The sequence below is a fragment of the Oreochromis niloticus genome, linkage group LG10, assembly GCF_001858045.2.
Source record: "Oreochromis niloticus isolate F11D_XX linkage group LG10, O_niloticus_UMD_NMBU, whole genome shotgun sequence".
NCBI lineage: Eukaryota > Metazoa > Chordata > Actinopteri > Cichliformes > Cichlidae > Oreochromis > Oreochromis niloticus.
The window spans coordinates 14,604,564-14,628,371 of NC_031975.2; the positions used below are offsets into that span (position 1 = coordinate 14,604,564).

The following is a 23,808-nucleotide window of genomic DNA, read 5'->3' on the forward strand; positions in this document are numbered from 1 at the left end:
ATCTTTGAGCAAACGCGTTTTCCTGTGTACATTTGGGTAAAGTGAATAGGGGGTCCATGCTGTAAAACACATGCTCTTTTCACTCGGACCCCCGTTTTATCTGCTCGGTGATCTGTGCTGCCGTTTTCTGCAGCGTGCCTGTGTGCAACTGTATCCTACTTAGGGAAGCTTCTGTTATTTCTACATTAAGGGGGTACTTGTGATGCATCGTTTGAAGGTGCAATCACACAAAATGAACTTCAATTCCCGGACACGTGACTCTACAAGTTATCCAAGGTGGCCAATAGGCCTGATGCATTCAAGGATTCTTGCCTGCAACCCTTTCAGGTGTTACATGTAAGATCTGGAGCACCGTGCAGGATTTAAAACTGCTCTAAACCCTGGACTGAGTGGGACCTGAACCTGAACAATCAACCGGTGTTCTTCCTCTTGTCCTCGATCGAGGACAGTAACAGTAGAAATTAAAATCCCACCTCAGGCTGTATGTCACCGACGCCCCGATTTGACATTACTCCGATTTCCAATTGTACAATAACCTTTTGTTTTCAGTATAGCTGTCCGGGAGTACATAGCTACTGAAAAGCTAATTTAAATTAAAATTTATAGACAAATTGCAGCAAGATTGTTGCTATCGCCAACCCCGTTTATTGATGAACGTCAGAGAGACAGCGTTTGATATTTTTGTAATTACTACAATAGTTACATTACTTATTTTCCCCAATTACTGTAGCAGGCTTTTGGCTTGAGAGTCTGGGTTGTTTCCCTGTGTCTCTCTCAGTCTCTCACACACACACCGGGGCTTTTATTTTGAAGTCTACACCCCCACCCCACCCCTTTCCCTCCCCTCACTATTTTCAGCAAAATGGCACCCACTGTCTCAAGGGTATGTATTTTATGAAAGAACCTCAAACTGACCTGTGGAAAACATTACTAACCCTGTCAACATGATAAAATAACAGTGCGTTAGAATAATTAAAAAAAATGAAGCTGGCTCTTAAATTAGAGAAATCACAAGTTTATTGTTTTAATATTGTTCCACTTATTAGAAATACAATAAAGGATAAGTACTTCATACAACAACATGTCAGTGAAAATAAAGTAATTCAGTGGAAAAACAAATTTTAAATGGTTTTAATTATCACTTCTTCTTATAAGTGATTGGTACATATAGCCTACCAGGTCTATTGTTCATGTTTTTTATTTCTTTTTTGGTTTACTCCTGAGCAGAAATGTCTGTTTCCAGCATGTGTGCTCAGTCAGCGTCCTGTTGATCAGTCTCAATAAGGAAGATGTGATTAAAAGTGTGGATGCTGCAATCTCAAGAGTTCCATCTGGCACTCCTATGCAACCTCTCAACATAGTCTTCCCCATTGTTCATCTTTCTCTACATAATTTGCTTAGGGATTAATAAAGTATTCTGATTCTTACTTTGTGGTGAGCTGTAATTGTCCTACATCCAATGCTTGCGCAAGATGGCTCAGCAGAGCAATGGAACCCTTTTTAAATCACAATGATCTTTCAGATTGGTCAGAGACTCTTAACCACATTGTCTAATCAGCCATTAAATTTTTTTTTAAGACTGGTTTGATTTGGTGAGTCTTGCTAAGGTAGGACTTCACTGTGGTCCTAGACTTTGTGCAGGGGTTCTCTGTTGAGGTGCAGTGTTTGGCTGGAGGGTGAGGACGGCATTGCTAAGCAGAATGGGTGGTGCCAAAGTAAAGGCAGTGGAGTTTAGCAGCAAGGCCAGAAGGATATTGCTGCAAGGATGGGTACTCCTGCAGTAAAGGCAGTGATACCGCACTTGGGTCCCATGCTGAGCTAGGGGGCAAAGTGTATATTGTTGGGGAGGGTGTGTGGTCCTAAAGTAGAGCCAGTAGCGCACAGCTGGAGGGCGAGGATGATTGTGCTGGTGAGGACAGATGGTCCTGAAGAAACAGCAGTGGTGTAAGACTCGAAGGCAAGGATGATTTTGCTGAGCAAGGTGGGTGGTTCTGGAATAAGGGCAGTAGCGCACAGATGGAGGGCGAGGATGATTTTGCAGAGGAGGACAGGTGGTCTTAGAGTGAGAATGGTGCCTCACTTGGATGCTGTGCTTAGCTCGAGGGCAAGGTTGGTTTTGCTGGGTAGGGTGGCTGGTCCTGAAAGAAGGGCAGGGGCGCGCTGTTGTTATGCCAGCTTCAGTTGGAGGGCAAGGAAGACTTTGCTCAGTAGGGTGGCTGGTCCTGGAGGATGGTTGCTGCAGAGACCTGCACACACCTGTAGGACCAGCTGTTATGGTCTGACAGATGCTAATCTTCTGAAAGCAAGAGTTAACACTGCAAAACAATCAAGCCATGTGCCAAATTATTGACTCACTCATCTGAATACAACATTTTCCACATAAAGTGAGATACAGAACATGTGCTCACAGTGGAAATGTGTTGTATGTGTCCATGTCCAGTGGGACATTAAAGGAGAACCAGTGTTTCAAATGAGAAGTAATATCTTACTGGAAGCTGTAGGGGTACAACCGCAATATGTGGCGCAGTGTTGTGAAGTCGTGCTGCAGCACCTGACTGGGCGTCATCCGTTTTTCAGGATCAAGCTGAAGCATTCCTTTAAGCAGCTCGATAAACACCAGCAGATCGCAGATTTCTGCGGATTTAGTGGTATAATTTTGATGACGTGTGAACCAGAGCTGAAACATCAAAGAAAGAAACTCAGAATTTTAAGTTGTTTCTTTATGGGGGTTTTGCTTAAATATTTATTATATACATAAAATGTATATTTAGTTTTAAATATATAAAATAGAACAGTCAAGAAGTACACCTACGTTTTTAAGGTCATCAAGAGAGGTCAACTTCATCATCCTTTTCTCAGTGAACTTAATCCCTGTCTCACTGACAAACTGTTCAGGTGTCTGAAAAGACAGGAAAGATAAGATAAGATAAGATAAGATAAGATAAGATAACCTTTATTAGTTCCACACGTGGGAAATTTGTTTTGTCACAGCAGGAAGTGGACAGTGCAAAAGTTATGAAGCAAAAATTAGAATACAATAAGAATAAATACAGTACACAACTGTACAGAATAGAATAAAATAAAATACTATATACAGTAGAATAAGATAAAATAGAATAAAATATACAATAAGATAAAAATAGAATACAAATGATATATACAACTGAGTAAAAATACAACGATGCCAGAAAAGATTATTGCACATTAGTGTTATTGCACATTTGTGGATGTGTGTGTTTGATCAATTAAAGTCTTTGTTGTGGAGTCTGACAGCAGTGGGGAGGAAAGACCTGCGAAATCTCTCCGTCCCACACCGTGGGTGCCGCAGTCTCCCACTGAAGGAGCTGCTCAGTGCTGTCACAGTCTCATGCATGGGGTGGGAGATGTTGTCCAACAGGGATGAAAGCTTAGCCGCCATTCTCCTGTCACTCACCACCTCCACTGGGTCCAGAGGGCATCCTAGAACAGAGCTGGCCCTTCGGATCAGCCTGTTCAGTCTCTTCCTGTCCCCAGCAGAGATGTTGCCACCCCAGCAGACCACACTGTAAAAGATGGCTGAGGCCACCACAGAGTCATAGAAGGTCTTCAGGAGTGGGCCCTCCACTCCAAACGACCTGAGTCTCCGCAGCAGGTACAGCCTGCTCTGCCCCTTCCTGTAGAGGGCGTCTGAGTTATGAGTCCAGTCCAGTTTGTTGTTCAGATGAACACCAAGGTACCTGTAGCTGTCCACAGCCTCAATGTCCATACCTTGGATGTTCAGTGGTTGCAGTGGAGGATGTTTGTGCCTGCGGAAGTCTACCACCAGCTCCTTGGTTTTACTGGCATTGATCTGGAGGTAGTTCAGCTGGCACCAGTCCACAAAGTCCTGAGTCAGTCCTCTGTACTCCTTGTCGTCCCCATCAGTGATGAGGCCGACTATTGCAGAGTCATCAGAGAACTTCTGCAGGAAGCACTGGGTGGAGTTGTGGGAGAAGTCTGCAGAGTAGATGGTGAAGAGGAACGGAGCCAGAACCGTTCCCTGTGGGGCCCCCGTACTGCAGACGACCCTGTCCGACACACAGCCCTGAGTCCTCACATACTGTGGTCGGTCAGTGAGGTTTTCCAGTATCCATGCTGTGAGGTGATGGTCCACTCCAGAGTTCTCCAGCTAAACTCATTAGCACTGATAAATTGTAGACTGACAAAAATTGGCCATCTTTTTGAAAAACAAGGTTAAGAAAATATTTGAAATTTTTAGAGAATGGCATATGCGATTAACCGGTAATTGTAAAGTACTAAGAACCTTGAGTTTCCACGTGCTGGTGGTGAAATACAACTGCATGTCGAAAAAAAAGGCAGTCTTGAGCCCACAGTCGAGGATCTTGCTTGGGAGCTGGCCCTGAGTCTCCACTATGTACCTCATCTGGAAATACAGATCATTTAGTCAAATTCAGAGTCTAACAACTTTAATATATTGTGTTGTAATCCTTTAAATAAAGCTTCAAGTTCTTCAAAGGAGAAGCGTTAGTCACAGTCATACTTACCACCTCATATTCGTTCTCACCAGGGAAAAGCATGGAGCCAAGGTACAGATTAGCAGCAATGCAGCCCAGAGACCATACATCTATGGCCTCTGTAAATGGAGCCCCGAGAATAATCTCTGGGGACCTGATTTAGGACAAACAGGAAAAACAGCAATTGTCAATTATTAACAACAAAAGTGACAACTGGAATAGTTATACAGCCAAGAAGCCCACCACAGAAACACCAGGGGTTTATGTGACTGTGGGAGTATCCAGTATTGACCTTTAAGAGAAAGAGCCACTGGTTCCAGCTACTCACCGGTATGAACGGGACTGAATGTAAGAGCCCATCGAGGCAGCAGAGGTGTCACATGCCAAGCTAAAGTCAATCACTTTGACCCTATATGGTTGTTTCTGATGGTTGACAAGCATCACATTTTCCAGCTTGAGGTCTGCATGTATCAAACGTACAGACTTCAAATGATCCAGCGCTTTCGCAATCTAAAAAAAACCCAAACAAAAAAACCCAAACACACCTTTGTATTAATGTAATCAGCATCCATCTGAAAAACTTTATGTAGAGAATACAGTTAAACACACCTGCGCGGTGATGGCTCTAACTGATCTTAGAGCGAGCGGTCGGAAATCTCTTTCCTTCATGAATTCATAAAGGTTTTTGTCCAAAAGCTCAAATTCGAGACATAATTTTTGCCCATCGGTAAGAACGTTGTAAAACTGAACCAAGTTATACCTTTCAGATTTGTAGAACTTTAACTTTCGCAGGGCAGCCACCTGGCAACATATGAGTTTTAGCTTCAAGTATATATTTTAGAGGAATTGCTTCAAATACAATTGTTGGATTAACTGCATCAAGCCAAGTCTTTCCTACCTCCACGTTTGCCAATCCATTTCTGAAGTAATCAGTCTTAATTATTTTGATGGCTACGGTCTTCATGTCATTGAGCCTAATGAATTTTCCAACCGTGCCATAGGCTCCTTCTCCCAGGGTAGTTATCATCCGGTACCGTGCAGCTCCAGTGAAGTACCAGCCTATGGGAAGTAATCGGTTGTCCTGGGCAAAGGTATGGGCATCTCTGGCGTAAACGTAATTCCTAAAAAACAAAAAAAACAAACAAAAAAATGTTTTTTAAAGTCATTTAAAACTTAATTTCTTACAATGTAGACAAATTTTCATAATAACAGCAGGTGATATTAGAGGAAAAAGTGAAGCAATGCGTTGTGATTGTAAACCGATCATCTTTTGTCGTGAGCTAGTTAACCAGAAAGCAAACTAAATACTTGGCAAGCTGATGTCCTTGATTTATCTCAGTAGTTTCACCTTAAAAATTACTTTGATGAATATCGAGTGAACAAGTTCTGCATACTACAGTGCTTGGAGTTTTTCAGTGCTGAAATGGAAATGTTTGGTTAAACTGTTTTTTAGGTCACAAGTCAGGGGTCTGACTGGACTTCAATAAATAAGTCTTACAGTTAACATTATTTTAACATGTCACAAACATTGATTTGGTAAAGTTTAAAGGTGTATTCTTGGAGAGTACAAAAATTCAAACACTGATTAGCCATTTCAAATGAGAGAAGACAGTTTTTACTTTTTGAACAAATTAGAGCCACAGAGCTGAGCTCATTTGGCCCAAGTGAAACTCATGCACCTAATTACCCTCCAGTTATCTCCTGCAGAATAAAGCACGGCACAAAATCCAAAAGATAGAGATCTAGTATCCATGCGACATCTCAAACCACACCTTCAAAGTGTAGGGGCTCTGAATGCGAGTCTCATACGAGATACATTTCAATCCAGCATTATGTTTCATTTTATGTTCTTATTAAAAACCGTATTAATATTATAACAGGTGCATTAAGTACTGACAGACAAATAATTTTAAGAGCTGATTTGCACATGTAAAGTTACGTTACCTTACATTAAGGGTGCCGACGCATTATAAGCCTGCATGTGGCATGCATGCACTAGGTCAGGGGTGTCGAACTCCAGTCCTCAAGTCATTCTTTGTTGACAATAAACTTATTTGAATATTTATTAGGACTGCCTCTAATTATTATTTTAATTATAGATTAATCCACTTATTTTTTTCTATTGATGAATATTTTGCACAAGCCATAATCCAAAGTTGTAAAGGCCTTAGCAACTTTAGCTGACCAACATTTCCTTGATTACCCTATTAGATTTATTACCTTATTAGATTCACAAGAACAACCAAGAAACTTGTTAACACTTAAAACAAAGCCCATAGGAGCAGTAGACAATGCATCTTTTGGAGAAGTTGCAATGGGATGTTGCTACTCCCAGAGTTGGTCTGTGGCTTGGTGCTAAGAAGCCAGACAGAAAATGGGTGGGAGAGAAGTTGATTCTTATATCATAAAATGTTGAAAACAATTAAACAGGTTGATTTTGTTTTTAAAATCTGGAACATTCAAGTATGCTAAAGTGTACTTAGTATATCATTAAGGCAGACTTTAAGATTAAAGCCTACTGGTTACACTATAACTAACACTATGATATTTTAAATGGAGGTTTGTTAAAGTTGCTGCTTGTGTGATTATAGATGCAGTGAGAGTCATGTTTCCCTTGCCGCCAACTATCCTGTAAGTCAAACATTAGCCGGGAGGGCCTGAAGTAGCTGGGGAGCAGTGACCACACTGAACCTAGGTATTTAATGAATGCAAAGTTTCATCAGTAAAAGCAAACATGCTATAAGGAATAAGGAATATCTAACTTTTATTGGGGTGGCTGCTGCTCAGCAGTTCATCCTCTAATGGGAATATTGGTGGTTCGATTCTTGGCTGCTCCAGTCTGCACGCCAAAGTGTTTTAGGTAGAATGCAGTTAAGCTTATATAAGAAACAGTCCATTTACCATTTATAGAGCTATCTACATTTTGGTCAGATACATTTTTAGAAATTTCTGTTTAATTCTGGAAGGATGACAGATTTTATACAAATATTGACAAGATGAGTCACTACTAACGAATCCAAAATAGATCCGGTCCAGATGGGTCCAAATATGTGATGCTTATCTGTTCTGCGTCCATCCTGCTGTGCAGGTGGACTGCGATCTGGATCTGGTTTGCAGATCCACTACAGAGTCTATGATATCTCTAGGTTAGATCTGAGCCAGGGTCATTTTGCTATTTAAAACTAGCCTAAACCCAGGATTGAGAAGGTCTTGAACCCTAATGTGTCGTGTGGCCTGGGTGGAGTTTTGGTAATCTAAATTAGAGTGAAAGCAGAAAGTGGCCACTAACATCTGACTGCAAACCATAAGTAGGAGTAAAGTAAGGGTGCTGTGCAGTAAGTACCATAATGGAAAACATAACACATCTTCAAACTGATTCAGATCCTGCTTTGGTTAGTATGAAGGTGTTAAGACTTAAATACTTGTCTCCAATGTTCCCTCTAATATTTCATGTGTCTGAGCGAACACACAAACTCCCTGAGCGATCCCTTGGACCACTGTGAGCGACATCAGACGTGTGCACTGTGGTCACGCCAGCATCTAATCCATCCAAGTTACATGGTTTATTAAAATAATCAAATTACAGCATTTACATTTATGTTAGACTACTTTTAATTAACTGCTTTAGCCCACTTACAATGAAAATTTAAAAAATCCTGTTCATGACCTGTGTAGTATGTTAACACTATTGGAAGTAAAAATAACTTGAACTCCAATTTTGAAAACACAACTTTTTTTTTTTTTTCCATAAAGCTCTGACTTGTATTATGAGTCTGTGGTCTGGGAGAGAGTCCTGTAACTCTGTCTGCCAAATATAGTATATAATGACCAATGTTGGGCAATTAATTATATAGTTACTACTTCAAAAAAGTAACTCAGTTTGGCAAACAACAAAGTTTTTTGCAGCTATTTATTTTTTTAATGCAGCCAAGGCGTTTTTAAATAAACATTTCAAACTATTTACAGAACAATCAGCTGTTCTGCATCAAATCTGATGCCACACAAATTATTTGTGCCACTCCAAAAAATAATTTCTGTCCACTATGAGATAAAGGAGAACAACAGCCTGATACCTGCAGGCCTGACAACAGGAGATGTATCACTCCTGTAACACCTGTAACATTCAGCAGCCGCCTCATTGTTCTGACACATCAACAAAACTATTGACTACACTACACACTAACTACACACTAACTACACAAGATTTGCGCTAAACGTCTCAAATCTCTCACATATCAAAGCACCGCCAAACTTCCCCCCGTTTCTTAACAACTAGATGCCACGTTGCCATATCATTTTTTGATTGGTCGACACGGTAGTTTTTTCGACCAATAGGAAAGGGTGTGGGGTTTTTTGGTTTTGTTTTTGCTCACAGGCGGAGAGTGCTTTCGAGCGTTTTCCTTATAAAACGCCGTTTTTTCCGTTTCTTCCCGCAGTAAATATAAACAACGACAGTATTCAGGAAGAAAACCAAACATTGCAGATATTTTTATCATAACTCTGGTTTTACGTGGCCTATCAACACAAGTTAAAAACTGGTATAAAGTCAACACTTTTTCCGTCAATTGTTCCGTCTGTCCTGCTCACATCTCCAATGGTTGTACACGTTGTCATTAATGTGGCTTCACTGCACATCAGCCACGCCGCTTTGCTAGCTAAAACACTGGTGTCGGCACATAAGGACGCTGTCATAGCCTGTCAACGATGTTGATTGGCTGCGTATATACGAATGTGAATCGTATTATTGGCTGGACTATAGGATAAGGTGGCATCGTTCTAATCCCATACAGGAGCAGCCAGTCACTTACTGACTAACACTGCAAAACAGAATTGTTAAAGTTTTAATTTTAATTTCAATTCAGGTTAGATTTTTTTTGTGCGCAACGTAGATTTTCTGTGCACAGAGACCGTGCCAGCAGTGCGCAATTGCGCACGTGCGCAGCTTAGAGGGAACATTGCTTGTCTCCTAATTGGGTACTGACTTGTCAAGTTTAAAATCTGACAAGTCGACATTTTATTCTTTTTTCTGCAAAAAACAAAACTCAAATAAAGTGGAATATCTATTGTTTTGCTATTACCACGATGAGTGTTTTGTATTTATGCTTATATTCTTGAGAAAAATAGAGAGGCTCATTATACAGTAACATATAATCAACAAGAGTTCATGTTATAAAGGCATTTAAAGAAAGAGTAATCTGACCTTTCAGATCTAGACCATTGCAGCTCAGACCAGCTCGAGTCAGTCTAACTTTAGCACCCCTGAATGTGGGTCACTAGTGGTCAAGTTGCTGACTGTGTTAGTCTATCTGCAACCCCTACACACTTAAATAAGTGTGTGTGTCTATGCGTTTGTATGTTTGTGTGTGTAAGCTTTCCAGGATCACTGAGATTATGGAGGCTTCCGCACCATGAAGGGCTTATTCATATTTCCTCATTACTGTGTCTCTACCTGATTTGTGGCTTCTATTTATACCCATCACAGTTATGAGTAACAGACTCAGACATTGTGTGTTCCTGCTTTTGGAATTGATTTGTTGCTGAAATAGGAATGCTAAGAATAAGATTCCAGGTAGAAGGTTTGTATTGAGTGGGTAGGGATTTATGAAACCTGTAACTTTTCGTTCTTTGTAATAACCAAAATACTTTTTATGCTTTAACTCTGAATATTTTAAATGTGTTCCACTTTTTCCTGGAGTAATCTACAGAGTAATAATCTACTATGAGGGGAATTAAGTCCATTGTAAAATGTTGAAGAAAGAGATCTTTTGGTCAATGTAACATAACCTAACAGTTAAACATATGCTCTTGAAGTTCTTGATAGGTTACTGCATATGATCTGGGTGGTGAGTTCACTCACTTTACATTGTGTCAAGTGTATTTGTTTCTTGGCATATGTTTATATTTGTCACAGTCTCTGCTGCGCTCTTGGCCAGGTTTATATATAAAAAAGTATACACAAATATAGTACTTTGGAATATACAGTTACATTTTTGCTTATTAGGTCAAAAGTGCAGTCATGCTTTTCTGGGTTTTTTTCATCTTTGGCAACAAAAACTCTGCAACTATAAGTTGACTAGCAGATCACAATGAAATAAGTCACGCTTTACGCTGAAACAGTATCACTTTCAAAGTTTTGTAGCTTTTTATTGACCACCACCGGTCATAAAAGTGATTCCAGAGATGTCAATAAATACAGCCTTCTTTTTATTTCCTTTTAATTTTGTGCAAAAACAGCATGAACTATTCCTGACCTGACCTAAAAACATTATTATTTTTTAGCTGCGTCAGGAAAGAGGAGGAAGAGTACAAGTGTTATTACTTATTACCAGCCAGCCTGGCATGTTGCCACCCTCTTTTTTTCTTTCTCGCAAGTATGGTTTCACTTTAGTTTGACTTTAAAACAACATGTCCACCAAAACAAGCAATCTGTTTAAGGAGTTGCTACCTGTTGCCCAGGTGCTGCCCATTTCCTTCTTTTACTTATTAACAGTTGACTTGCTTCTGATATTTTTCCAACTTGTTTGAACATAAAATCATTCAGCTGCTACTGAAAAACCACAATTCCCACACCCTAATTTTCCAGAAGTCATTTCAACTCACTTAATATCTCTGATGTTGCTTTGTCAATGTCTATTACTTATAATAGCAATAACATTCTGAATTTGTAATGCAGGATAAGAACTTTAGAGTTTACCATAATGCAGAGATCTACTCGTCTCTGCATTATGAGTACTTTCTCTGATATTATATGTGCCCTCTGTTAGGAAAGTATGGGGAGTAGGACTGTTAAGAAAATGGGCGAACTGTCGTGATCCCTGCATTTTGGACCGTATGTTTGACATCTGTGAGCTAATGTTTCCTTTGTATTTTTAAAAGGGCAAAATATTTAAAAAGAAAGGTTTTGTTTCTTTTGTCATATTGCTTCCCTTGTGGCCTTAGATATATTTACTTAATCATTTTTAACTAACTATTGGTCCCTTTATATTTAATATATAGTGTACTATTTGTTGAATGGCTGCTTTCATTTAATTCCCTGTGTTTACAAGTTCAAAAGCGTTGTCTATTTTCTGTGGCTCTTTTCGATTATCTTCTTAAGTCTTATTGTATTCCTCTGAGTCTTCGGTTCTTCTTAGTTGTAGTTACTGTTCACACTGGGTTAGTACCCTGTTGTGTTCCTTGGTGTCCTCATCTGCATTGCCCTTCATCTTTATGTGTTCCTCTGTCTAGTCTTTCTCTCCACCCCTATGCCAAGTTAACCTTTGCTTCCATTCAGTTGTGTCTTTCTGTTTTACTTTCTAACTGTTGTTCTCTGTGTCTTCTGTTTTGTTTACTTCCCCAGCCTGATAATGTCTATAGTAACAACCTTTTTGTACCTTTTACTTTTTAATTTAAAGCAGATTTTTTGTTTGAGTCATTCCTGTTTCCTGAGTTCTGCATTTGGGTCCGCCCTCCCACATGGTAAAATCCATCCTGGCTAGTTTTCCTCTTTTTATTTTTATCTTTATTTTTATTTTTTTCTTACAAATGTTTAGATTAACTTCAATTTTGACTTACTTACTTACGTAAGATTCTGTTTCTTTTGGCTTAAATTGATCTGAAAAACTCATATACTAGAAATTAGATTTTACTCAAATAAGAAGCCTACATTTTGGTAATGCTGATAAGTGTTGTGGAAACATTTTATTTCTTTATGAAACATTTGGATCTGACACAGTGGCTAACTGTTACTGATACTGTATTACTCATCTTGTTCTTTGTTTGTCCATAGAGGTGGTGCCACCTATTGATACACATTGTTCAGTTACAACTGACAAGGTTCACAGGTTCAAGGTGACCCTGTGCGGCATACCATCTTTATCTTGATTAGCCAATAAGAAACACAACATGCTATCATGTGGAACTGAAGATGATACCAAGATATTGCTGCAAATATAAGTAATCAGATAACACAGGTAAAAAAAAACTCAACACATAATTTTCAGAACTTCTCTGTGTTGCTGTGTCACAGTGTGGCCGGGTACTTATTCTAGCTCTTAAAACATTCATGTATGTTGTATGCATAACTACAACTAGTTGAATCACAACTATAGTCTGTTAAAGTACCTGCTGCTCATTCCTAAGGTTACATTCTTGCCCTGGTCTCAGCCCAGAGGACAAATTTATATCAAACCACAAGCTGGATGTTTTTAATGGATCTCTTTTGTTCACAGTTTTAAAATTGCACCCTCACTGATGACCTTTTAACCTCCCTCAGTAATCACTGTGTGTCGCTAAACTGAAATGCAGAAAGCATAACACCAGCTCCTGTTATTCAGTTCATGTAAATAGGAATGGAGAAAGTTGGAAGGCAAATGAACACTAACACAGCCCTCTCTACTTTAAAGGAATGTATAAAATAAACTACCAAAAAGCAGTTAAAGCTGCAAGATAAGCAAACTTCTTTTATATCATATCATTTGTTCTCCAAGGAAGAAGTTTAAACCAGAAAATGACTGGTGCAGGGATTTGCACTGATATATTTCTACTTTAAGGAAATATAACACTGGGTACAAAACGTTAATCATTATCTCCAAAAGTTGAATCTGTTCATCTGGACGTAGCGTTTTGTGGGAGAAACGTTTCGTCACTCAAACGTTTCTCCCACAAAACGCTACGTCCAGATGAACAGATTCAACTTTTGGAGATTTACTTTCCTGGATGATTGAGAATGCATCAAGACGTTAATCATTATCCCGTGGTCAGAATAGTTTCTCAGTTTAAGTTTTGCTTGTGCTATAGATATGTCAATCCAGTTTTTATAGAGATACTATCTGCTGTTGCTCATTTATTTCTTTTACTTATTAACAGTTGGTTTGCTACTTGGTATTATTTCCAGCTGGTAGTAAACAGAAAGATCATTCAATTGTTACTGAGAAAGCTTTTTGTGCACTTTTAAAGCATTAGATTTGAAGTTAAAATAATATTGTTGTAAATCCATCCATCCATACTGACATGAGGTTTTGTGTTTTTACCTTGCTGTTCATTTACCTCAAAAAGATGCCTCTGTTATTCCACATGCTGACAATATTTCAAATGCACAGCCTAATAATGCATAGAAGTTATTGACACAAAAATGAATGATCAGCATCGTTTATTGACTTGACTAACTTTTTTCATTTTCATGTCATTTCATTTCCACTTTATTTGTCAGGGGCCATGTACAAACAAAAGAAAAAGCTAATTACTATCTGCAGCCTCTGGGCAGGTCAAATAGAATAACTTTGAATAATATCTTTGGCTTGATAAACCAAGCCTCTTGGGTTGTTTTAGCAGGATGCTTCAGCCCTGTGCACATCACAATTCATCCTGCTGCTTCTATCAGCAGTCACATCATTAATACACACTAGTGGCCCACTGGCAGCCGTAGATGCACATGCCATAACATTGCTTCCATAATAAGCAGACAACCAGAAGAGGATGGATGAAGGAGATGGATAGATGAATGTGCGGCCTCTTTTAGATGTTTTCTAGCAAAGTCTAATTTGCCTATCTTTAGGCTAATGTCTAGTTATGACCTTCTCCCCTTGCCTATACTGGTCTTTCAACTTTTTAGCATATCAGAAATTCCAGTGAACAGCTGCCAAATACCAGTCCAACTATTCCCTTATTATTGCAATGAAATATCGAGAGAATAAGCCTCACATAGCCAACCACTAATCAGTCAATTACCTTTGAGCCTCTGGAAACAGCAAATCATCCATAAAATGACTATAATTTACTTGTTATATATATATATATATTTTTTTTATGAAAGTTTCTTATCTTTTTGATTTGGAAGTTAACTTGAGCAGTTGTGCCCTCCAAAATTGCAGACTACCAATTTCCATACACTCAGGAGGTGACACGTGAATTTCTGGTTATTGATTTCAACAGTTGTCAGGTGTGTGACTTAATCATCTAGTGTAGTTTAAACCAGAAGGTTATTGCATCATAGTAATGGCTAATAGTAATGAGCAGGCGGGGCTGCGTGTGTGCACCTCTATCTCCTCCTCCATCTCAATGCGTTAAATAGAGCAACCCCAAAACTCCTCACTGCATCCAAAGACCAAACTTTCACCATTGTGGGAGGCCGTGTTTGGGGGTTCTACAGCTTCATCTTCTTAGGCTTCGCAGGGAAGCATCCAATACCTTAGATCCCCTCCTTTTGCCCAGCTGCTACATTAAGGTAAAATACTACTGCTGTAATGTTATCATTTCTGTGTCACAAATGCAGGAAAGCGATCAAGTACTACCAAACTAGTGACTTAGTAGTACTGTACCCCAGCCTGGAATGATTTTCTGGGGGAGTTCTGGGTGTTTTCCTACATAAAATTAGGAGCACCTGTGCTGCCGTCTCATGCACGCATTTAGAATTTCCTTTTTCCTGCACTTGTATCCTGCTTAAAGAAGTTTATTTTAATGCAACACTACAATAATGAGCTACTTAAAGCACATGGTCAGTAGCCAAAATTATTAAAAATGCCTGGAAACTGCTGGATCTGACTCTATCAGAGCTGCAGTGGAACTTATCCAACAATGGTTTGTAATGCATGTGGGGAAAGAGGTGGCTATAAAATTTGAAGTACTGTGCAGAATTTCAAACTGGCCTAAAATCAGGACTGAGCAGGTCTCAGACTCTGGTTAAAAGCACAGGTGGTGGTGAAAACAAAGGCACTGCAATGAGAATGAGAAAAATACCTCATCCTAAAGTGTTAAATCCCATCCCATTTACGTCAATATGAAAACTTTCTGAAACTTTAAGGCTGTCATGTCAACAAGGAAATCCAATCTATCACATGCACAGTACTGTTTGCTATTACTGCCGTGAGTTCATTTTATATTTACACTTGTTTCCTCTAGAAAAGGGCATATGATCATTACCTAGATAGCTTCAGCTCAGACCAGCATGAGCTCACAGTTTCCCTAAACAATGTGTAGCTTCTGTTTATACCATCACGGTTATGATGAAGCAAGTTGCAACTGGATTTTGACTTTGACTTATCAAAGCAGTGTGAAAAATATAAGCAAGTCAAGCTTTAGTAAATATGTGTATAAATGGTTATTAAGATATTGAGTACCAGCAGAGGCGGGCGATGGTGATACTGATAATGACGTATCACAATAATGGAAAAACAGAACACACATATATATAAATAAATTTATATTATATGCCTGTGTGCGCATGTGCATGTTTGAGTTTGTGTGTCTGTGTGGGTGTGTAGGTCATTCACTGTCCCTCGGGTGGTGGCATGTTGACATATATCAGCCAGCCAGTCATGCCCTGTGTCCTTCTCCTGGGAATATATTTTTACTTTGAAATGTTGCTTAGCTCGTGGAAATTTGGAATTACAGAAGTGAAGTGGTTTAAGTAAGTGTTCCTTACTTCATTGAATGATTTCCAATCCAGGAGGAAATGTGTCTTTGTTTCAAACTGACCACTCAAACACTGATGGCATGTTCTGTGTCCCTACATTAAGAGCTGTCTCTACTTTCTATCTCTGACTGTTTTTCTTACATAGATTTATTTGCATTTTGTTAAAATTTGAAAAGCAGTGTTTTTGTGAGACCGGTCAGGCTCATTCTTTGGGTTTGGAGGGCTTTAGAATGGAGTGTGTCTTAGGGGCTGGACTTAAAGTGATCAAAAATGTTTTAATCTATTTAATTCAATCTAATTATCAGTGGGTGTCTTCCTAATTCTGCTTGATAGGCATCGCTTAGTGCTTTTCTGTGTATGCATAAAATGTATCTGCAGAATTCTGCATTTAGTGATTATGTTGGGTGTTTATTTGAACAGATTATAGCTCTGATGACTGAGTGAACCCTGTGCACACCATAACATTATCAAATGTTTTAAAGGCAGATTTTCATTGGAATTTGCTCTAATTTAAATTAAAGCTTTCTCTTTTTTCTTTATTCCCTCTCTCTCTCACACACCCAGCTAACCAAGTCTTCACTCTAAAGTTTCTTGTGCTATCTAGAGACTATAAAAACAAAAACTATATTGTTTTTTTAATAAAATTAGATGTGGAAACGATGACTTTAACTTTTCTACTTTGACAATATTTTTAAACGTATGTTGTTGTAGCCAGCAGTGAGGTCTGTTTTAAAATGCGGACAGTGACCAGTTCAATCTTTCACAGTTAGCTGTCTGTTTTTTTTTTTTATTGTCTTTATTTTAGTATAACTAGTTTAGCTTAGTATACAGATACAGCCACTCAATATTGCTGCTTTCAGCCCGATGATTTTCTCAGTATTATTTTTATGAAGGTCTTTGCCTTATAATTGTTTTGTACCTTAGAGGGGAATGTTTCTTCAGTTCCGTTTTAACCTTGCAACCATCCAAATCTAAGTGTATTCCACCTGTGTTAACTTGATAGGTGTGTGTAGGTGTGTAACTCTTATCAGCTGTTTAAGTTGTTTATGAGGGATGGGCTGGGTCTTTGAAAATGTGAGCAAACAAACGAAGCAACCTCATGGTGCCTTCCTGAAAGCGGGACATTAGAAGACTGGCAAAAAATGGAGTCTATACTACTATGTGAATTCCATATATTTAAGATTTTCCCACTTGATAGTGAGTTTTTGTTCTTTCTGTTGAAACCTTCAGTTTGTTTCAAGGAGGACAGCACATGCTCTCACAGTTACCACAAGATAAAAAAAGACTGACATTCTGATGTCGGGGTTTTCATGAACGCTGCGCTGAAAACTGTTTCTGTGACTGACCTTCTCTGACCTTAATATTAATATAAACAGGCTTGTTTGTCAAATCATTGCAAGTTGAAATGACTTCTGCAGTTTTAGGTTACATATAAATTTACCATGAATGTCACAAAGTTTGCAAATGTATTAACAACAGTAACGTAATCTGGACTGCATACTTTTAAAACAGGATTTTAACAGTAATGTAAGTAATCTAAAAATCGTTTTTGATTACTTTTATTGAAGGACAAAACACATAATTGGCATTGAATAAGAAGGCTTCACAGACAGGCAGAGCTGGGGGGGGGCGAGTGCTGCTTGTCTGTGTTTCACATCATTAAGTGGTGACGATATGCAAATGAAGCGCGGCAGCTTAACAACAAGCACTAAAATGAGAAAAGCACAAATCCCTCATCTGAACTTTGTCATAAAGTTCGGGTAAAAACAAAGAAGGTGACTGTTTTTATAACAGTGTTCTATAAATACTTTCTGTCAATGATTCCTGGAACACCGTTTACATGTTTTAAAGTCACAACCGGCACTGACAGGATATTTGGGTGGGGTTTGGAAGCTGCTGGCCTTCTGTGGGGGTTCGGAGAGCTGTTTGATGAATCACCTAATGTGTGTCAAAGGTATCTGCTGTGATGCTAATGACGGTCTGCCCTCTTTTACCTGTCTGTAAAAGTTGTTAAAATTACCGCAGTGATTTATCAGAAATGTGCAGAGTGTGGAAGGAGAATAAAAAAAAACAGATGGTTAACAGCGAGCAATTTACTGCATTTAAAAATGATGCAATCCTTACATTATAAGACTACATAACTAGCTAATATATGTAATTATTGTACCACATCTAAAATACACTCTTCTCTGACAGGACCACCCAGTAATCAGTTTGCATTTATATTTTGATTTTCATATTTAAATTAAAAAAATGCATTGATACATGTGTAGAAAGCTGGAAGTGAATCAACTTCCTTTGGCACTGTGCCCCCTGGTGGATGTACAAGACATTACCACTGGTTTTCATAAATGCTAATGGGGACGTTAACTGTCCTATTTACATTGTACAGGTCATGGTCCTGTCAGGAATGAGGCGGGCATTTGAAGTGGATGTATCTGTTACTAATACCACATCCAACTTTCATTTGTAGCTTTTATCTTAATTTCTTAATCTTAAATAGGTATTTATTTTGTTAAATCTAACTGAAAGTTAACAAGTTACATTTTTCAAGAAATGATTTCTTTGACATTACTTCTGTTGTTGCACGACAGGTTAAATATTTTTTACAATTACTGTTTTACAGGAAGGAAATTCTGGATATTTTTGGCTCTTAATAAATTAAATCATCTTTTAAAAACTGCAATTTGCATTTATTTGGGTTTTTTTGTCTAATAATAAAATTTGTTTGATGGTCTACGAAATCAGAAAAGGGCCAAATACTTTTTCATAGCACCGTCCATGTGTACAAACACAGAATGATACACTGTACTTGTACAAAGTGATCTCAAACCTTTCTTTTTTGCATTGAATCATGAAAAAAGGATTTTTTTTTAAACTTCACCAACTTGCACTACATTTAACAAACTTAAACATTTAAAAAAATTATTTTAAAAACTTGTCTTTTTTGTACCTGATGTGCTTGTTACAGTAAGAATGCTCATTTATTCACCATTATTGTTTAAGGGTCCCACATATTGCCACATATTTCCATTCTTTAGTAATACTGGGATTTTGATGATATGGAGCCGAACTGAACTGAAAATCTCGAGCTTCAGAAGGAGGGAGAGACGAATCCCGATCGCGGTTCTTCACGCAGCCTGTTTTACATGCAGCCAAATTCACTTGTTCAGCCAGCTGATTGGTTAACAGACTTATAGACAGAATAGACAGAATGTCTACAGCAAGGGCGTAGATTTGGTTTTGGCATTGGTGGGGACGGATGATTCAACCACCGAACCCTGCCCTGTTTCTTTTTTTTTTTCCTTTTTGTCTTTGCTTCTTGATAAAAAAGGAGAAATATACTTGCCTACATATGCTATTCTACATGCTTTTAAACCATTTAAAACTACAATTCATAGTTTTGTGAATTATATAATGTTAAATTACTATTAAACAAATGACTAAGTATTTTAGACTTTAGTTTACTTCAGCCATATTCCATATAAATCAGGTATCATACAAAAATAAAAATAGCTTCAAACACAGTCGTGACAATAAAAGAATATGACTTTAAGGACTTAACAACATTACTTCAGTTATAGTACACCAACATCTCTTACACATTAGCACTAAGGGAACACTGAATGACCTGCTGGTTTTTGTCAATAAAACTACTCATCTAAGATTACCACAAAGTAAAAGATCTCTCAGCAGAATTATGCAACATTTTAGGCACTATTGCCCCGATCAAATCAGTGAGCTGGGATTTTTGATTCTAAACATGAACTACTGTTACAGCAACAGACATGGACTACTGGTGCCCCACACAACAACTCAATCTCCACTATGTGAAGGAGCCAAACACATGCCTTCTCCTCTCGTTAACTGAGATGAACTGCTGGCATATTTGTTTTACATCTACACTGTCCAGTCTCTCCTGGTGGACATGGCAACACGTTATTCATGGTTACATACAATTTTAGACTGATGTGGGCCAAAGCCTAGCACATACTTGCCAACCTGGAGACCTCAGAATTAGGGAGACATTCAAAAGGGCTGTTGGGGGGTGGTATACATATATATATATATATATATATATATATATATACATATATATATATATATATATGTATACACCAGCAGATCCCGGGAACAACATCGGAGATCTCTGTCCAGAAGAGCGTAGTCCTGGGAACAGCTAAGATACTGCGCAGGACCCTCAAGCTCCCAGGCCTCTGGTAGAGGACCCGAGCTTGAAGGATAAACCGCCCGCAGGGGGCGAGATGGGTGTTTTACACACACAAAAAACTTGAATTTTACCATGTTTATTTATCGGATAAAATAAGTTACATGTCACCGTTATTACTGTCCGGCCGGAAACAGGCCGGGGGTGTCCAAATTCAGAGGCTGCGTCCACCTGAGGACCTGGTGTTGTACCAAAAAGTGATTGTCTGCCAAAAACTGATTGCTTGTATTTAAACTGCTATAAATAACTCGTTGTCTATAATATGTGAAACGTATGTCAAATGTATCCCTCATGAATGATATCAAGTCATGTTGCGCAACAAGGTAGAAGCCGCAATCAGTTTTTGGCAGTGACTTTTATGTATCCTTTATTTATGCAGTTAAGAAAATTCTTGTTGACTTTAAAAATGTCTCTTTTAAGAGTAATCTGCCCAAGAGGACCGCTGAAATTGCAACAAATGCAAAAATAGTTCTGTAAACATATTTTAAGTGGACAAAAGGGAACTGATTGATTATAATGTAAGTACAATAACACAGTTACAAAGATACTTGAGAAACAGGTAATTTTTAAATTTTATATATAACCCCTTTGTAATACCTGTTAACCAAAGTTAACAAAGTTAGCAACATACTTAACGATATTGCACATAAAAAACACACGGAAACATTGGAAATCAGTTTTTGGCAGGCAATCACTTTTTGGCACAACACCCGGCTCGTATATTTGAAGTTTACACAGCTACATTCTCGCCTGAAAATATGTTAAAAGTTTATTTTGCGACCCAGAAAGAGTAACAAGAGTAATATTAAAACTAAGTAGCTGCAGTAGTAGTAGCCATTGTTGGAAACTGGAATTGGCAGTGCCAATCTGGTGTATGGTTTTTCAATTTTGTTGTCCGGGTGGCTCCGGGAGATTTTCGGGAGGGCCACTGATATTCGGGATTCTCCCGGAAAAATCGGGAGTGTTGGCATGTATGGCGTAGCATAGCCTGTAACGTTATTATGACGGACACATTTTATGAGTGAACTTGACTTTAAGTGACTTACAGGTTTCTTTGAAAAATACTTTCTTATATCCAGGTTCTTCCTTTTTGCTGCCATCCTCCTCTCCTCCTTGCAGGTCCTTGCAGCGCAGGCTTGCCGCTGCTAAAACTAAACAGATCTCCAAAAGTTGAATCTGTTCATCTGGACGTAGCGTTTTGTGGGAGAAACGTTTCGTCACTCATCCAAGTGACTTCTTCAGTCTCAGCTGACTGCAGGTTTCCCCAAACCTTATAAACAGTACATTTGCATAATGACTGAAACCAGCCCACTGAAGGAACAATGGGATGTGAGGTCAGCCCATAAGGTTTATAAGGTTTGGGGAAACTTTCCTGGATGATTGAGAATGCATCAAAAACTAAACAGAGCTCCCTGAAAGGCACAGCCAATCACATTGGCCATATTTGTCACATGAGGTAGGACTCCAGTAGAGAACGTAATTTAACTCTTTCTGCGCCACAGGTGAATGACAGGTCGTTTTTTTTTTCTTTCTATCGGGTTTGTTTTTCTTTACTTGAAGAGATCAAATTATTGGTGGGGACGATTCAATAATGGCTGGATATTGGTGGGGACATGTCCCTTCCGTCCATGCCAAATCTACGCCCTCGGTCTACAGAAATTTTGACACCTGGGAAAGCGTATCTTTTCCCCGCTGTGCGCGCACACAGAGACATTTCAAGTTACTTCCCTCAATCAGCCCAATTATATATAATTATCGAAATGTTTGTCAAAATGCACTCGTTAATGTTACTTTGTTATGGTGCTAGATTAATGTCCGAATATAACATCCAAAAAACTGACGTTAATACTGCCCACAGCCTCACCCAGCCTGGTGAGCCATGTGCGCATTTACGCACATAGCCTAAAAACCCTGACTTAATTAAACTGCGGATAACTCGAGCTGTGACGTTAAAAAAAATTTTTGTGTCTTTCCACACATTATACAGGCCAGCTGGTACACACTGACTTCAGGTTTATATAGTGAAATACTTTTCCTCCTCCTTGTATATAAATGATTATATTAACAGCTACCGCTAAAAACTTTCTCCTACCATGTGCGCATTTTTCCGATTGCAGCAAACGGAATGCTTTCTGTTTGTAATATTTACTGAGTATTCACATCACCTGCAAATGTCCCCCGTGCTCTAAATAATATATAGCAACGATTTTGCAACATACCCGGTCAGACATCGTGTTAACAATTAACTATTAAAATGTCAATACAGAAGAGAGGCGAGCATCAGGGAAGCTGAAGGAACTGCCTGTGAGATGCTCTTTTAACGGAGGAGACAGACAGAGGAGGGAGGGAGAGCGAGAGATGTCATGCTTACCTTCTTGGAGAAGAAGCCCCCTGACGCACCTGTCCGATGTTGGCAGGTGGTGGTTCAGGTAAAACCCGCTCAGTAGGCAGCTCAGCCATTGCCTTTACTGTAGTACTTAGAGTAAATTATTTGATCCTCTTCAGTACACTGAAACACGCACACACACACACACACACACACACACACACAAAGCAGGTTCTTAAATTTGCTCTCAAAAACTTACTGAAGCTACAGATGTCAGTTTAGAAAATTTACATTGTTTTTCCCCAGTCCTCCCAAACGCTTCTTCCAGAGCTGCCTTCTTGAGGATGTTGCAGAAAAACTTTCTAGTTGTAATCAAACCTGCTGCTTTAGCAGATTTAGTTGATGGAGAAAGGTGTGCAGGAAGCCGAGGAGAGGGACCCCGTCTTTAACGCAGCTCCATGCGCCGCCCCTGTCTAGTTTGTGCGAAATAAAGCTTCTTCATTGGCGCAACTGGGCACCATTAGCATACATGTCCATAAATGAAGTCTGCTATTGTTTCATGCAAATATTTGCATGGTTAAAATACAGTCAAACAACTAGTTGTAGCTAGTTTTATACATGTAGTTAGCAGCCTGTGCGCTTAAGATGTTATCGCTAACGGCTATGGAAAACAACAGCAGGCATGCTGGCGCAGTCTAGCCTTTGCAAAGCTAATGCTACTAAATTTAATACCAACACAATCCCATAGTTAATGCTATGCTTTTTTTCCTCCACCACCTCTGTGCTAGCCCTCATCAAGCTGACAGCATGAACTTTATCCAGCATTGCTAGCGTTAGCTATTTCCACAGTGATGCTACATTCAGACAGAAATGTCTTTATTTTATCAGATAAAAGTTTCAAATTCATTAACAGACGCTAGCACAGGAAACAATGGGCCTGTGGTTAATTCTTACCCACACTTATAGTTAGCTAGGAGTTTTAAATCTGAGTAGCACAAAATGTAGAATTTCGACCTTTGTAATTTTTCAATCTAGTCTGCAATGTCTGGTCCCATATCTACACTTACATTTCTTCCTCCAATGAAATGAAGAAAACAGGAAAATAGATGACTAAGTAAATAATCCTCCCCTTCCATGCTAATGTTCTCCACACTGGACTGAATGAATTTAGCACCTGTGCTCAGCCATAGTCAGTCACTATACTGTACAGATGAATGGAAGCTGTCATTGTCAAAATTAAACCTATTTAGTTAAATCCTGTATTATTAGTAGTAGTAGTAGTAGTAGTATTGTTCTTGTTATTATTATTATTATACTCCTTTTTCTTTCTGGTTTGTTGTTACTTTATTTAAAGCGGTTGTCACCGAAT

At 38.9% G+C, this 23,808-nt stretch overlaps 2 protein-coding genes across 14 annotated transcripts in view; one reads left to right on the plus strand and one right to left on the minus strand.

Moving 5' to 3' along the window:
* Positions 1-23,808, plus strand: part of slc7a1a (solute carrier family 7 member 1a) — a 38,140-nt gene that overhangs the window by 349 nt on the left and 13,983 nt on the right. Inside the window, exon 2 of one of the 5 annotated variants that reach the window (XM_005472234.4) lies at positions 22,380-22,542. The exons of 2 other annotated variants lie outside the window; for them this stretch is intronic. The gene's annotated coding sequence lies outside the window, so the exon portion shown is untranslated. Of the gene's footprint in view, positions 1-14,455; positions 14,698-15,726; positions 15,880-22,379; positions 22,543-23,808 lie in introns of those variants that run through there. 2 more of the 5 variants (XM_005472233.3, XM_005472236.4) reach the window with 2 other exon arrangements.
* On the minus strand, positions 1,009-23,697 carry LOC102078958 (homeodomain-interacting protein kinase 1). Of its 9 annotated transcripts, XM_013272364.3 has the most exons (11): positions 23,507-23,697; positions 22,731-22,912; positions 22,485-22,622; positions 5,392-5,614; positions 5,103-5,294; positions 4,822-5,003; positions 4,524-4,647; positions 4,283-4,402; positions 2,813-2,899; positions 2,490-2,677; positions 1,009-2,315 (listed from the first exon to the last, which is right to left on the minus strand). In XM_013272364.3, exons 3-11 carry the CDS (start codon positions 22,571-22,573, stop codon positions 1,616-1,618), a joined length of 1,905 nt encoding a protein of 634 aa, XP_013127818.1. In that variant the 5' UTR covers positions 22,574-22,622; positions 22,731-22,912; positions 23,507-23,697; the 3' UTR covers positions 1,009-1,615. The 9 variants fall into 9 exon arrangements, 7 of the variants coding, with proteins under 7 accessions (XP_013127818.1, XP_013127820.1, XP_025766638.1 ...); XM_013272366.3 differs by lacking the exon at positions 22,731-22,912; XM_025910853.1 differs by having other exon boundaries at positions 1,009-2,138; positions 22,731-23,697.

Excerpts from the sequence above, each read along its gene's own strand:
- LOC102078958 (XM_013272366.3), bottom strand. The coding sequence starts at position 22,573 with ATGGCTGAGCTGCCTACTGAGCGGGTTTTACCTGAACCACCACCTGCC. Across the intron at positions 4,403-4,523 it reads GTGAGAACGAATATGAGGTG|ATGAGGTACATAGTGGAGAC; the intron begins GTAAGTATGACT and ends CTGTATTTCCAG. Across the intron at positions 2,900-4,282 it reads CCAGCACGTGGAAACTCAAG|ACACCTGAACAGTTTGTCAG; the intron begins GTTCTTAGTACT and ends CTGTCTTTTCAG.